This window comes from Benincasa hispida, chromosome 4, assembly GCF_009727055.1.
Source record: "Benincasa hispida cultivar B227 chromosome 4, ASM972705v1, whole genome shotgun sequence".
Lineage (NCBI taxonomy): Eukaryota > Viridiplantae > Streptophyta > Magnoliopsida > Cucurbitales > Cucurbitaceae > Benincasa > Benincasa hispida.
Genome location: NC_052352.1, coordinates 48,257,387 through 48,274,080, shown reverse-complemented (window position 1 = coordinate 48,274,080; position 16,694 = coordinate 48,257,387). Strand labels below are relative to the sequence as shown.

Below are 16,694 nucleotides of genomic sequence, written 5' to 3'. Positions count from 1 at the left end.
TTTAAACTTGTGTAAGTTTGAGAACTCAAATTTTGTAATTGAAAGTTGAAATGTATAATTGAAACTATCACCGTGGTTCTCAAACTCATGGTTATCATTTATCAATTATGATTTCCTTATCTAATAATAATAACTTAAATCTGTTAATGAAAATATGTGAATTTAGCTACGTATATCAAACTGTAATTAAATTTGGTATAATGCAATGAGATTATGAATAGTAAAGGTAGTGTGTCCCATGTAATTTTTAAACGCGTTTTGATTATAGATTTGGAGGTAGGCCCACAGTTCATTATAATTACGGAAGAGTAAACAAGATGAGACTCACTTTTTTACATTATCATTGACGTTTCACATGGGATAAATATGATCTTAAAATAATAGTAATGGTTAAATTATAAAAAGAAAATATTTTTAAAAGCTGCAATATTCTTGACATGGTGTGATATTGACTCTTTTTTTTTTTTGGGTAGGGTGTGATAGTGACTTAAAACCAAAAAAAATTGAATTATTACATTATTAAAGATCACAACTTCACTATACTATCTAGGGGTCTTCGTGTATTGTGTTAAAATACTTTTTAGATTCAACTCAATTATTTGGATTTGTAAATATTTTCAAACCCAAATAACCTTTATTAAAAAATGAATCTAATCCACTCAACCATGAAATATTTGGGTTAGGCTGATTCTGATTACTCGATCATTTATTTAAATTTTTATTCTAAAAATGAATAAAATGTTAATACGTAGAAATTTGATTTAATTATTTTTATATATTGAATTAAGATTACCAACTAAAATTTATATAATGCAAAATTTCTTTCTGAAGTACTAAAAAACTATTTTTATGTTTTGTTAGAAATAACCAATCTAAAAATAATAAAATTTATATAATACTAAAGTAAATAATAAGTTCGAGTTGGTTCTTGGGTTACTTTAAGTGAACCCTTAAGCCAACCCAAATAAGTTGATAACCTAATCAAAATCGCATGGGTTGGGTTAGATTGATCGATTTTTTGGGTTGTTGGATTTTTGAACACCCGTGTGTCTCAATTTCTATCTGTATTTTTAATAAATTTATACTTTAAGTATAATTTTGAAATGTTAACGAAACGTTAAATGTAATATTATATTGTTTCTTAAAAAAAAAAATAGAGATTACTTATTTATATAATTTAGCCTAAAGAAATTGATCATATTGAGTTTATTTTATTTTGATGTTGATGTTGATTAAGTTTAAAATATTTTACTGTGATGATTTTGAGATGATTTTACCTGGAGGAATCTTATTAAGAAAATAGCCTTTTTGAATACGGGATGATACAAAGTTATTTTAAGTCAACTAAAAATTATTCTTTACCATTTGTATAAAGTTTTTTTTAATTTTTTTTTTTAAAAATCGTTTTTATAATTAATGTTTTCTAACATAATCTAAAAAGATTCTAAAAATTGTAAAAATACTTTAAAATGTACTAAATATTATACATATTATGATAATAGATGCCTATTAAATGTTATTGTTTAGTGTTTATTGACCTTGTGTCGTGTCCTCATTTTCCAAAGTGTTATTCATGTGTCTCGACATTACACATTATGACGGTTCATATAATCCACCTCCTACTTACAAATTGTACTGGCATTTTGTGGGTTTTGAAATACATATATTGGGCAAATTCCAAAAAGATTGGAGAAAATGGAGAAATCCATCATTTTTATTTTATTTACTTTTGTTATTTATTTATTTCATATATTTATATATTATGTTTAATTTATTTTAACATTTATTTATTTTTAATATTATATCGAGCTCCTATTGTTTTCCTTGCTAAAGGTAGGTCTTAAATGTATGTCAGTTTTTCTTTCTTCGTTATAATTAATAAATTAAATTTTGTTTTACATATTTGATATATATTGAATTTCTAATATAAATATAATATTTTGTAATAGTGTTACTATGAAAATATTATAAAATTAGAATTTGTAGCATTTGATATTAATGGTAATAATTATTTGTCATTAGTGCTCAATGCCAAAATACACTTGGATGTCCTAAAAATGTAATCATTGAAAAACAATTTTTCTTCTTAAAACTCATCATAAATGGATGCATTCGAGGCTCCATAATTTTAAATCAATGTGTTAGAGAAGACATTTTTCTACATTTTGGATATGCTCCTGCATTAGCAATATCAAAAGAAATGTTTTAAACAGTATTTTGAACTTATTTCATATTTTCTCGTGACCGAATAAAATAACGAGTTATTGATAAAAATCATGAATCTCGATCAACTGAAAAAACACCATTCCCTGAAGCGAATGTTGTGAATGTTAATGACCGTGGTCGTGGTTGAGGTCGTGACCGTGGCAGAGGAAGAAATAAGTATTATTTTCGTGGTGGTCGTTCTAATCATTCAAATTTCAAAAGAACCACACAAAATCATAATCACGAAGGAAAAACTCCACAAGATAAGAGTTCCAAAAGTGTTGAAAATCAATGCTTCCGATATGGAATGACTAGGCAGTGGTTACGTGTCTGTCGTACGTCAAAACACTTAGTTGATCTCTATCAAGTCTCCCTGAAGGAAAAATGAAAAAATGTGGAAGCAAATTTTTCATACCGGGATAATGAGATATTTTACCCATCCAATATAACATATTTGGATGTGACACATTTTTCAAATCTCCTGAAGAGAAAACTGGCACAATTGATGGAATAACAAATGTTTCTTTTGATTTTGAGAATATTTAGTATTGATATTGTTCATTTTTATTTTTATTTTTATGTTTTTTTCCTTGGTTAATATTAAATTTTGTACATTCGAAGTGTTGTTTTTCCTATTGTAATTATTTTCTTTTAATAAAAAAAACCTGGATCATTTCTATATGTTGGGTGACTAAAAAATGAGTAAAAAAGATCTATGTTGGGCAGACAGGGCAACTACATATACAATACTTACAAGTAGAAATATATTTTCCTACTGATAATTCTAGAAGCAAAAGTCAATACAATATTAGGTTCTGCAAACCTGATTGAAGGCTTTGGAAAATCAAATATTATTTTGCCTAGAGGAACAAAATTTACAATTGACAATGCATTGTTCTCTAGTCAATTAAAGAGAAATCTACTTAGTTTTAAAGATATACGTTGCAATAGTTATCATATTAAGACTAATAGAAATAATAATATAGAGTATCTTTATATCGTTTCTACCGTCTCATGTGAAAAACGTATATTGGAAGAGTTGTCTACTTTATCATCTAGATTATATTATATGTTAGGCTGTATGTCCTAAAACCTCGTAGTTTTATGTTAGTTGAATCAATGGTTGATTGACTTTATATTACTTGTGCAATAATCCATTGACAAGGTTATCTGATGTAACTTAAGAATGTATGTTGAGACATACAGGTGAATCATGTTTAAGTGATAACTGAAATGGTCTGTAGTAATATGGATAAGGTTGGGTGTCTTATCATAGTAACACTATTGATACGACCCGCTTTGTAGTTGTTACAATTGTTCTAAAGTATTACAAATGATCTGATCGTGATCATTTTTGTGGAGATATGTAAGTCGGGGTATCTTATACAAAAGAGTTTGTACAAAGACCAGACCACAAAATGTTAAGTCTTTCTTTATAATGTTATTGCTAGAAGAGACTTACATTTCACCAGGATGACCTTAGGTAACTTGACCTTAATCCTAAGTGAATTGTGAACTCCTACCTATGAGGGCGATCTTTTGATTTGTATAGGTGAGAGTGACTAGATTCGCCGATCCAATAAGCCTATCATTTTTTGGATTCGTCTTATTGGGGAGTTGGGAACACAACTACACATGAAGGATTTCACTCCTTCCTTATATTGGGTAAGAAAATAAATTGCTCCTTTAAGGGCTGATTCTAGAGCTTGAACAATGAGACACCCCAACTTCTCCTAGCCTGAGAGGGGTTTGGTCATAGTTGAACTATGACTAATTGTTCATTAGAGAAATCAGCAGAACTTAAGGAGTTAGATGTAACTACAGGGGTAAAATAGTAATTTGACCAAGTTGTACTTACGAGCAATTTGTGAAGGGTCAACGCGCTGTTAATTGGTTATATCCAATAGATACAGAAATATATATATATATATAGTGCGAAAAGTTCAGCTGTCGGTCTTTAGTGGAGTGACCGACAATTAATGAATGTTGATTAATTTGATTAAAAGAGTTTAATAAATTAATCTCGTATCATTGGAACTTCAATCTATAGATCCATAAAGTCGTCTCATTAGCTCAATGAGGACTGATGAGAATAAAATTAATTTTGGTTTAATTTGAATTGTTCAAATTAATTAAAGGGAATTAATTGTGTAAGATACAATTAAATAATGTATGTTGGTACTTTATGATAGAATGTATGTTGATACATTATATAATTTTATGAGAGAAATAAATATTTTAATATGATTCAAATATTAATTATATGAATATAATTTATATAAACTCTATATGTTAAAATTTAATATAAATTTAATGTGAATATGATTCATATTAAATTTATATAGTTTGTTGAGAGGGGTTGTTATTTGAATGTGATTCAAATATTTATTCATATGAATGTGATTCATATAAAAACTGTACGTTAAAATTAATATGAACATGATTCATATTGATACCTTAGGTTATTTAAGAGAATAATAAACTATAACTTATGTAATATGTGATATAATATTAACTATAGATTAAATGTTACATGTGATATAACATATAGTTTAAATATATTTTAAAGTGGTTAATATATATATTAAATTCAAATTTAGAATTTGAATTTAATTCTTTCAAATTTAATTAAAAATGGGGAGGGAGTTATTACTCCTTCATCCCTAATCTCTCATTCTCTCACGTAACAAAAGAGGTGGAGAGAGAAAATATTCTCTCTCTATGGTTCTCCTTCTCTCTGCGTTTTTTGCAGAAGAGATTGGACGGATGATTTCTCTCAATCATCTCCTTCCCTCTTCCCAAAATTGAGTGCAAGCTCATACCTCTGTACAATTTTCGTTCCTAAAAATAATGAGGAAGATCTCGTGGTGGTGTCTTCTTCACCATTACTGCGTTGTGTTCGTGGGTGCCAGGTTCGTGATATCGGGAGGAGCAGTTCATGTTTGTGTTGTGGAGAGGAAACAAGAAGATATAGATCTTCAACGGGTATGCGATTTCTTAATCTCCTCCTCTCTAATTGCACAATAGATAGCATGTTTAAGTGAAAATTGTTTATCATTTCCCATCACTTTAAATTCTGTATATTCTGTAAAACAAAATCTAGAGACTAATGTGCCTAATTGCTTCCACTACAAAGAATTCCAATCCCTTCATAATACTCATATACGAGTAATTGAAACATATGCAACAATGAACCTGAAGTTTATGAATCCAGACATATTTACAATTTGGAATGACAGATTAGGTCATCCAGGGTCTATAATGATGAGAAAGAATTATCGAGAATTTAAATAGACACTCATTGAAGAGCCAGAAGATTCTTCAATCTAATGCATTATCATTTGATGCTTGCTTTCAAGGAAAATTAGTAATTAGACCATCACCAGCTAAAGTGGGAATTGAATCCCCTACATTTTAAAAACGAATTCATGGTGATATATGTGGACCTATTAACCCACCAAGTGGACCATTTAGATATTTTATGGTATTTAGACACATCCACCAGATGGTCACACGTGTGCTTATTATCAAGCCGAAATCTCGCATTTTCAAGATTACTTACTCAAATAATTAAGTTAAGAATATAATTTCCTGATTATACAATTAAGACCATCCGTCTTGATAATACTGGTGAATTTACATCCCAAGTTTTTTATAATTATTGTATGCCAATTGGAATAAATGTTGAACATCCTGTAACTCAAGTTTATACAAAAATGGTTTAGCAGAATCATTCATAAAACGTTTGCAATTAATTGGTAGACCATTGCTTATAAGAGCTAAGCTTTTTACATCTGTATGAGGACATGCTATTTTGCATGTGGCGTCACTTGTACGCATTAGGCTAGTAACTTATCATAAGTACTCGCCATTATAATTAGCTTATGGCCGTGAGCCATATATTTCCCATCTGAAATTTTTTTTATGTACAATATATGTTCCAATTGTTCTACCACAACGCACTAAAATAGGTTCTCAAAAAAGGTTAGGAATATATATTGGATATTATTTCCATAAATTATTAAATATCTTGAACCCCTGACGAGTGATGTGTTTACTGAACAATTTGTTGATTGTCATTTTAATAAGACAAATTTTCCAACATTAGGGGGAGGAATTAAAAAGTTGGAAAAGGAATTACATGGAATGCATCGTTATTGTCTCATTTAGATCTCCGTACAAATCAATGTGTACCTGAAGTTCAAAAAATAATTCTTTTGCAAATATAACAAATCAGTTACTAGATGCATTTATAAATGATAAGAAAGTGACTAAGTCATATATACTAGCTGCAAATACCCCATTAAATGCAGTAAGTTGTCACTAATGAGTCTGGGACACGCCAAAAGCATGATAGACCATTCGATTCCAAAGATAAAAATCCTCGAAAAAGAAATAGTCAATAAATGACTCAATTAAGAATATGGATGCTCTAGAAGAAATCCTAGATATGAGTACTCATAAGAATATTGAAGTAAATGAGATTAATAATGAGATCTCAATAAATTATTGAACCATATAAATTGACAACATTTTTGCATACAATGTTACTCATAATATTATTTATGAAAATGAGTATGAAAAATACCAACATAGAAAGAATTGATTTATATGGAAAGGAACAGTCCAATATAAATAAAGTCATTTTCTAAATCGTGAGGACTAGTAGTTCAAACATCAGAGAATGTCAAACATGTGTAATACAAATGAAGTATTTGTAAAACAAATTGAGTGAAGTCACAAGATATAAAGCGAGACAAATCCTACAATAATTCTCACAATAGACTGGTTTTAATTATGAGAAAACATATTCTCTAATGGTTCATATACAATACCATGAGATATCAATTTATCTGATTGTGCATGAAAAGTTTAATATACATCTTATGGATGCGGTCTTAACACATTTATATAAACATCTTAATAATGATATTTATTTATGAAAATTCCTGAAGAATTAAAGGTGCAATAATCTTATAATTCAAATATTAGAGAATCATATATATATATATCATAGAGATTCCTACAAAATATTCCTGATGAAGGTGATATAATCATCTTATTCAATATTTGTTGGCATGAGGGTACAAAAATAACCCTATTTGTCCATATCCTTTTATAAAGAAATTACAACCTGAGATTTACTATATGTTGATGATTTGAGCAAAAACTCCTGAAGAGATTTCAAAGGCAATAGAATTTCTGAAGAAAGAAATTAAGATGATAAATTTTTCCTTAGTTTGCAAATAAAACATAGAGCAAATGGAATTGCATCAATTTATACATCAAAGCTCTTTTGTGGATTATGTACATCATTGAATACTCCTATAGTTGTTCATTCACTTGATGTGAAAAATATATATCATTTGATCTCAAAAAGATGATGAAGAATGTTAGGTATGAAGAACTATACATTTTGAGAAATAAGTGCACTTATATAGCTTGACTAGTTTATATATTGCACTTTGTAGTATTTTTCAGTAATTTCGTTACATATATATGATATTCCTCCAAAAGGAGGATATTGGAGTAGAGTTAAACATATGGTACGTTTTATCTGAGAATTAGTTTACATCGATTCATTTTATTCTAATATATTAATTATGAGTTGGTTGCAAAGATGTAGGTTAGTTATCTAACACATACAAGCTAGATCTTAAACATGTTACTTAGTACATGGAGAATAATTTTTATATCATGATGATCAGTGAAACAAACCATAATGACCACTTCCTCAAATCATGCTGAAATTCTAGTAATTCACGAATCTAGTGAGAATTATATGGCTATGATCAATGACTCAGCACATTCGTAGAACATATGGTTTGTCTTCTAGTAAAAATCTTCCTACGATATTATACGAAGACAACAAAACATGCATATCTCAAATCAAAGGAGGATACATTAAAGGAGATAAAACAAAACATATTTCACCAAAGCTATTTTACACTCATGGTCTTGAAGAAAATGGTGACATCACTGTACAACAAATTTGTTCGATGGATAACGTAGCAGACTTATTTACAAAATCATTACCAACCACAACCTTTGCGAAATTGGTGCACAATATTGGAATTCGGTGACTCAGAGATCTCAAGTGATGTTACCATGAGGGGGAGTAAATATACTGTATTCTTTTTAAAAAGTATTAGATTATATGAAATATGTATTTTTTTTCCTTCACTAGAATATTTTTTTCCAATAGTTTTTCCTAGTAAGGTTTTAACGAAACATATTTCATATATATAATGGGCATCTAAAGGGGAGTATTATAGATATTATGATAATAGATGCTCATTAGATGCTCATGCTTAGTATTCAATGACTATGTGTCATGCCCTCATTATCCGAAGTGTTGTCCATGTGTCTCAATATTACACATTATTAGTGTCCATGTAATCCACTCCCTACTTGTCAAATTGCCTATAAATAGTGACATTTTGTGGGTTTTGGAATACACACATTAGGTAAATTAAAAAAAGATTGGAAAGTGGAGAAGTCCATCCTTTTTATTTTATTTACTTTTGTTATTTATTTATTTCATATACTTATATATTATGTTTAATTTATTTATTTTATTATTATATTATATGTATATTAATATTATATTTTATTGGTATCCGTGTGTCTGTTGTGCTTTTTAAGTTCACAACACTAAATAGCTTTTAAAGGAAGCCCTTTATTAGTATTTCTTCCATACATTTATATATATATATATATATATATATATATAATCTCATTTGACTTGAGGATTTCATAAAAATTATCTCAAGATCATTCTTAAAACCGGTCTTTAGTACAAATGGGATGTACTCATAAATAAATAAATAAAGAGAAAATATAAGTTTACGCTCCTATATGTATATAAACACCATATGAGACTTATAATTTTATCAATTAAATTTTTAAATTTTCGTTAGCAAATCAATTTAGACCCTCTAAAAATTCTTTTGAAAGTTGACTATGCATCAATTTTAATCGTTCATTTTATTGATATTAAGATTATACATTTAAAAGTTGTCCATGAATGTAAGAAATGAATGCATGGACAACTTTTAAATGTATAATCTTAATATTCTAAATTGATTCACTTATAACATTTTAGAAGTTTAATTAAAACAAGTATATATTTCGCACGACATTTTTCGAACTAAGTTTGAATTAAGGTGTTAATTGATATAGTTACAAAAATTTAGGGGTTCGAATTGATACAACTATTAACTCGAGATTTAAATTGATAAGACTCCAAAATTCACGGGTGTAAATTAAATACCATAAATAAAAATATACATACAGGGCAAATGATGAGAGGAATGACACTACAACAACAGTCATAAGATGCAATTAACTCTATGTTGAGTTTAATCTTTTAAGTATTTAATTTTGAAAATAAGTCATTTTGAAAAAAATCAAATGTTTGATAATTATTCAAAATAACTTTTGGAACATTTTTAAAATATATTTTAAACCGTTTTTATCAAATGAATCTAAATAAAAATGATTTTTACTTTAAAAACACTTTTTTCTTAGCCAATTGGGACAGCCCTAAGTCGAGGTTTAAAATTCTATTTTAGTATTGGTTTCTCAAAAGTCAAAATCCCTATTTTATTTTAATAATTAAAACTATTAAAATTTTGATTTTAATTTGTTAACACAAAAAGTAATGTTAGCTTATACGGTGTTGATTTGTACAAAAACCATCTTCTTAATCCATTTCATAATTTGATGTCTAACCTAATTCATTGAATATGTTTTAAATATTTATTTATCACCCATTCTAACAAGTTAGATGAAGCAACAATTATCATTATAAAAATTCAAAATGTTTGAAATTCGCAATTGTTTTACTATAAATACCGTGGTAGAGCCATAAATTTTATATGAGACACTATATGTACAAGTCTAATAAAAAAATCAATAAATGAATATAAAAATATATATATATATTCATAACTTTATATATTAATCAATTTATTACATTGCAATTAGCCTCTACGTGTTTTCATGTTTTGAAATTGATCCTGACTTTTTACGTACTTCTAGTTTAATAGAATATAACATAAATAAAATGTAGCATCCTTTGAAATGTTATATTCTAACTAATTAGAATACACATAACCAAGTTGTATTAGATCATCTTGACTTTGTACCAAAATTCTTAAGTAGAAAAATATAATTTCGAGGCTGACAAAAACTTTTTAGTAAATATGCTATACGAACTTGATTTCGAATATTATAATTATAATCATAAATTTTGGTTCTTGGACCAAGATCTACAGGTAGTTTTTATAGATTGATTTCTGTATAAACTCGATTAGAATCCAAAACATTTTTCTTCTTTAAAAATGATACATCTACAATCTTTGATGTTGTTTTTCTTTTATAATATCTCTCCATATTAATTTTGAATTAACTCTACAAAAGTATTAATAATAAGAATATTACATTTTATTATATAGATTTAAAGACATAAAAACTTAAAGTCTAACTTACTTACCGAGTTCAATATCCAAACGAGTAACAACAAATAATCCTCTTGCTTGAACTGTGAAATTAATTTTAAAAACCTATACAAGTAAATGTAAATGTAAAAATAACATGGAAACAATAAAAAATATATAAAGTGTAATGTGAATATAAAAATTATGTCCAAATCTCATACAAAATCTAAAATAAAATGTTACAAATAGTAGAGTCAAACCGTATCTATTGACAACCAAATAACACTACATGCCAACAAGTCAATGTCTTTATTATTATACTTGAACTTTATATTTGTATTAATATATATTACCTTATAATTTATATTAAAAATACAAATATAAAAGATGAATAAATTGAGAGGGACACGGGTTCCTAGCCTCTACGTGGCTTCATTCATGACTACAAAAATATTTATGGTCAAATAAACAAATATGGGAGTGGCTATCTTTACCTTTTTTTTTTTTTTTTTTTTTCTGAAAAATGCTATCTTTACAAGTTGAACCTTCGAATTGGGCAAACACTACTCTACAAAAATTGTTTTGCATCCGGGACATATTGGTCTTTTTAGAATCGAAGTTTAATAAAGTATATTTTGTTATTTATTATTTCACATTTGTTCTTTTTTATGTTCTTTTAATTTATTCTAAAAAAAAAATAGGTGTAAATATAGCAATCAAATCCAAACTATTAGCAGATATATTATAATATAAAGAATTTACAAATATAACAAAACTTAAACTTTTTAAGACTAATAATTAAGTATATAGTAACATTTTAGCAATAAACTCTATTATTGATAAACTTTAGACTCTATCATGGATAGTCTATCACTAATAAGGTTCTATCCATGATAGAGCCTATCACTAACAAAAGTTTATCATCGATAGGTTATACACTTACTTTTTATACTTCATATTTATTGTATTAAAAAATAAAAATAAGTAAATGCCTCGACTACAAGTCTGAAAAATCACTTTAAAGGAATTTTGAAATTGTTAAAATCATATTTGTCATATTCAAAAATTATTTTGAAATACGTCTTTAATCACTTAAAATTAATTCAATATTTAATTTTACACTTTTAAATATAAACTTTTTATTACCAAAATTAATTTTAAATCATTAAAAAAAGTAATTTTAACCCTTTGAGGAGAGGGACCAATTTTGCCTTCAAAAGTACATATTTGTTGTAAAAAATTTTAAAAAGAACTTTTCTTAATTTTAAAAACTTTACTATAAGTCCAATAACTTCTAATTTTTGTGTCACATAGAAACAAATTGCACATAACTCCAACCTCACTAGTTGCAACATAGAGCCATATCATCACCGTAAAAAGGGGGGTGGGAAAGGAGAAAAAAGAAAAGAGCATGTTGTCCTAAAATACCCTTTACAGATATATATCCATATTTATCAATGTAAGTACAAAGCTTCACACATGATGTAGGATGAAAACTCATTGTTATTAAACTGGTTTCCACTGTCCCAAAATACCCTTTACATATATATACATATTGATCAATGTAAGTAAAGCTACAAAGCTTCACACATGGTGAGGATGGAAATTCATTGTTATTAAACTGGTTTCCATACTGTAAGCACTTCTTGGAACATCTCCATCATCAGTTCCCGGTCCGCTTGCCTGAAGAAGTCGTTTATTTCGTCTCTAAGGTCGTAAACCTTACCGAAATCGAATAAGTATGCTAAGCATCCTTTTTTCAGTTTATGCAGCTGATAAAGCCATGCTTCTTGCAGTCTCCCAAGGACATTCCCCGAGTTTATGTCTTCCAAGAGGCTCTCTTCGCACGCATCTTTTAGGTCTACAATACCATACTTGTTCGCTGCCCCAAGAAGCGACAGTCGATGCTTCCAGAAGTTGTCTTCAGTTATGGTTCCATACAAGTAACGTAACAGAGCCATGCAGGCTTCTAGAGTCATGTCTTCTATGAAGATGATGGAAGACTCTTTTTCCTTGAGATTGTGATGGAACATGCTCTTGAAAACCAGAGAACTGGCCGATAAAATGGCTTTATGAGCTTGTAAAGTGCCATCAATCGTCTTTATGGTGACATCGGCATAGATAGCCTCGTCTAGCATGCGAGAGAGGCATTGAAGAGTGCTTTGAGATGATACTGATTGCATCGTCCCCTCCATCGGCCATATAGAACTCGCTTCTCCTCCCTTCAAACCCTTTCAGATTCAACTGTTAGATAAACTATGGCTAGCAAATGTAAGCAGAAGAAATCTGAGAATGTTCAGCCACAGTCAAATCTCTACATGGATTTTCAGAATGAGCAGATTTTCAGACAAATTACGGTCAACGTCCCCAAATACCTTTTGCTACAATCAGAATTTCCAGAAATCTATCACAAGAACTGGGCATCATATGCTGAATTGAAATTAAGTTGAACCAATCTCTCAAGATGTAATTTTAGTGCACCAGACTAAGTATTGGAACTCACATTCATAGGGCAGATCTTCAAGTCAAGAAATTCGACATCAACAATGAAGCGACCATGGAAGGTGGAATCAACAGCCCAAACAAAGTCTTCACTTGTTCGAAGAAGTTTTTCATGAACTACAGGAGAAGAACTGTACATATAAATTGAGTATTTCAGAGTATCATCAAACCAAACATCATACCATTTGACCAAAAAAGAACAAGATTTGAAAACAATAATTGGATCGAAGGCTCCAAGTGGTCTAAACTAAATAACAGATTTCCAATACAGAAAAGCCTTAAAATACGTCAATTATATATGATACTTCGACATATTTTCCCCAAGATTTGTTTCATGTTGACATCTGAAAATCAAAAGATTACATGGAGATACTTCAATGAATTAGTAATAATAGGAAGGGTATTATATTCTATGGAAAAAGATATGTGATCCACACAGGCAATGCCCAAGAACAACGAGGAGAAGAAATCATAACGAATAGTTATAAAAGCTGGTACTAAATAATCCGGTTTTGTTTGATGAAGTATACAAGATGTTAATAGCTGCACATGTATTATCTAAGAAAATTATTCATGATTCCCATAAAACAATTTAAGCAAAAATTATGGGAACTGTTATATAAGTGAAATTCAATAATCATTGAAGATTATTAAACGATTTCAACTATGAAACTATATGGATTGCCACACATAACAGATCTCGCATAAAGGATTCACTAACACTTGAATAAAAGTTCATTACAAGGAGAAAGAAAATCACGAAGAAAAACAGAGAATGTTCGAAATTGCTCATCTAACTCACACAGTTGTTCAATCCCATCCGCTTTCCTCAATGAATACAGCTTCAAAGCTCTCAACCACAACATGCAAAGCTCAAAAGTAAAAAAAAAAGTATAAAAAAAAAAAAAATCACTCAAGTGGATAATCAGAACACATACTGGGAGAAACAGAAGGTCTACGGTTGGGTCCAACGCTAGAGACTCGAATAAAAAACCGAGCAATTGGAGGCTGTTCCTTGGCGATCTTCGACGGCTCAGGGAACAAACGAACGTGCAGATATCGACTCTTCTCGACCGACAAATGCCTCAAATCCAGTAGATAAATTCAAGAACAGACTAAGAATAACTACAATTGAAAACAAAAGAAAAATGAAATGAAGTTGTTGAGAGAAGAGTACCAATTCCAGATTCCGACCTTGAAAGGATCGGATTTCTTGAAGTTGCAAGGGCCGAGGCTGTCGATCCTCCATTGAGCTAACCTTGAAATTGTATCTACCCTAGAATCAACCATAGCTCTGCAAGGCAACTGGTTTGTACTCTACGATAGAGATGAAGGAGACAGTGGACGAGTTATATTACAAAGGTACTTCACCACTAAGGCTTAAATTTGGGATTCATTTTGGAGCCTTAAATCAGGGTTGAGTTGACTACCTTTTTTCAAGATAAAGCTTTCAATTTTTATTATTATTATTATTTTTTTTTGCTTGTTTCTGTTGGGTAAAATGTTTTTTTTTTCTATGACGTTTGATATTGATGTCTATTTAGTCCCATGATTTTAAAATAAATACTTTAGTATTCGAAGTTTGAAAAATAGTTCTAAATAATCCTTGAAGCTACTTGAACTATTAGTTGAAAATGTCGTGTCCATTAAATGATGAGCTTGCTAGCTTATTTGTAAAAAAAAATAATTTATTTTTTTAATGATGTGGCTTTCCTCCTCTTTTCCTCTTTTCCGTCGCCTTCTTAAACTGTAACATACCGAGCTTCGGATAAATTGGGGTTAATTATCTTAAATTGTTGGGCTTTAATTTTCTTTAGTTTTTGGATTTTGGAGCCAACTTAAAACAATTGAGGAGATGATTAATTTTATGTGGTTTTAAATCGATTTAAATGTTTGGAAGGATTTAATTTGTATCAAATGATGGATTTTGTGCCCTTTAATTTTGGTTTTTGAAGCCTAAATTAAGGTAATTTGAAAAATTAATTGTTTTATTAATTTGATAGAATCTTTGGAGACTTTAGAGATATTATGATAAAATATATGATTTATCTTTTTAAAATTTGAAAAAAAAAAAAAGAATTAGGATATTTGAAATTAAAGGAAAAGAGGCAGAAAATCGGAGAGAGACAACAGTTCGGTTTTTCAGGGACAACTTCCAGAAAATTGTCTATTGCTTGAGTTTGAACCGTTGGATCGTGTTGAAATTTGGTCAGTCTGTTTGAGATGTATAAGGTCTCGTTTTGAATGGTTGGATCGTTGTTTGAAGCTTTGATTTATCTGTAATCACTACTGTATAAAATCTGTAGAATCTGCATAGGTTAGTGATCTCCTTCGGGATTTCTCCAGAGGTTAGTGTTTCCTTCGGGATTCACCAAAGGTTAATGATCTCCTTTGGGATTTCACTAGAGGTTAGTGATCTCCTTTGGGATTTCACCAGAAGTTAGTGATCTTCTTCGGAATTTTATTAGAGGTTTGTGTTTCCTTCGGAATTCACTAGAGGTTAGTGACCTCCTTCGAGATTTCACCAGAGGTTAGTGATCTCCTTTGAGACTTCATTAGAGGTTTATGTTTCCTTTGGGAATCACCAAAGGTTTGTATTTCTTTTGGGATTCACCATAGGTTTATGACTCCTTCGGGATTCACCAGAGGTTGTAATTTCTTTCGAGACTTCACCAAAGGTTAGTGATCTCCTCCGGGATTTCACCAAAGGCTTGTGGGTACATCTCACCTACGGTAAGACAGGTTCAATTATCCATTAGATGGTCATCTAGGATTCGTAGAGGTTTTTGCTTGTCTCACTATAAAATTGCATTTATTGGACATAAATGCATAGCTTGACCCCGGTAGTGGGGTTACTTACTGAGTATTTTATACTTATTCTTTATTATGTTATGTTTTTAGGTAGGATAAGGACACACTGGCGAATGATAGAAAGAATCTATGACTGTGCCATTCAGACCAGAGAGATGCTACCGCTCATGTTTTCATATTTTGATATTTTAAATTTTAGTCTTGATGTTTGAACTTAGAGTTCCATTGTTTGAAATTTTTATTTATAAAGTTTCATGAAATTTATTTTTATTTTAGGGAAACCTCGACCAAATATTTTTTGTTATTTAGATTTTACAAAAGCTATTTATTTAATAAAATTATGTTGATTTTAGTTAATATTTATGAGAGAGTCGTTTTGAGATTTATGCATGCATGTAGTAAGGACCTAGTATAAGTCCTAGAAAGTCAAGTCGTTATAATTGGTATCAAAATCTAAGTCTTAGGTTCTGTAGGCTGACTTACATTGTAAGTCTAGAATGTCCCTATGGCTCATCAACAGATTCTTCGTCATCACCAGGTATGTCCGGGTAGTAAAAGTATTAGGGTAATTGCAATTGGTAGCATTTTTAGGAATAACCAAGTGTATAATATCATTTAAAAAAATTTTGTAAATATAGACAAGTCTATCAACGATAGACTTCTATCATTGATAGACTCTTACCAGTGATATGGTCTATCACTGATAGACTCCTACTAATAATATGGTCTATCACT

The 16,694-nt window shown here is 29.6% G+C and overlaps 1 protein-coding gene across 4 annotated transcripts; it reads right to left on the bottom strand.

Annotated features, from left to right (window-relative positions):
* Window positions 1-12,058: 12,058 nt before the first annotated feature.
* Window positions 12,059-14,555, bottom strand: LOC120076481 (BTB/POZ domain-containing protein At1g21780). 4 transcript variants are annotated; one of them, XM_039030321.1, is made up of 5 exons: window positions 14,326-14,555; window positions 14,087-14,232; window positions 13,951-13,998; window positions 13,150-13,265; window positions 12,059-12,877 (listed from the first exon to the last, which is right to left on the bottom strand). In XM_039030321.1, the coding sequence occupies exons 1-5, from the start codon at window positions 14,436-14,438 to the stop codon at window positions 12,263-12,265; spliced, it is 1,038 nt and encodes a 345-aa protein (XP_038886249.1). In that variant the 5' UTR covers window positions 14,439-14,555; the 3' UTR covers window positions 12,059-12,262. The 4 variants fall into 4 exon arrangements, with proteins under 4 accessions (XP_038886249.1, XP_038886250.1, XP_038886251.1 ...); XM_039030322.1 differs by having other exon boundaries at window positions 12,059-12,868; window positions 14,326-14,554; XM_039030323.1 differs by lacking the exon at window positions 13,951-13,998 and having other exon boundaries at window positions 14,326-14,552.
* Between the last annotated feature and the right edge of the window lie 2,139 nt (window positions 14,556-16,694).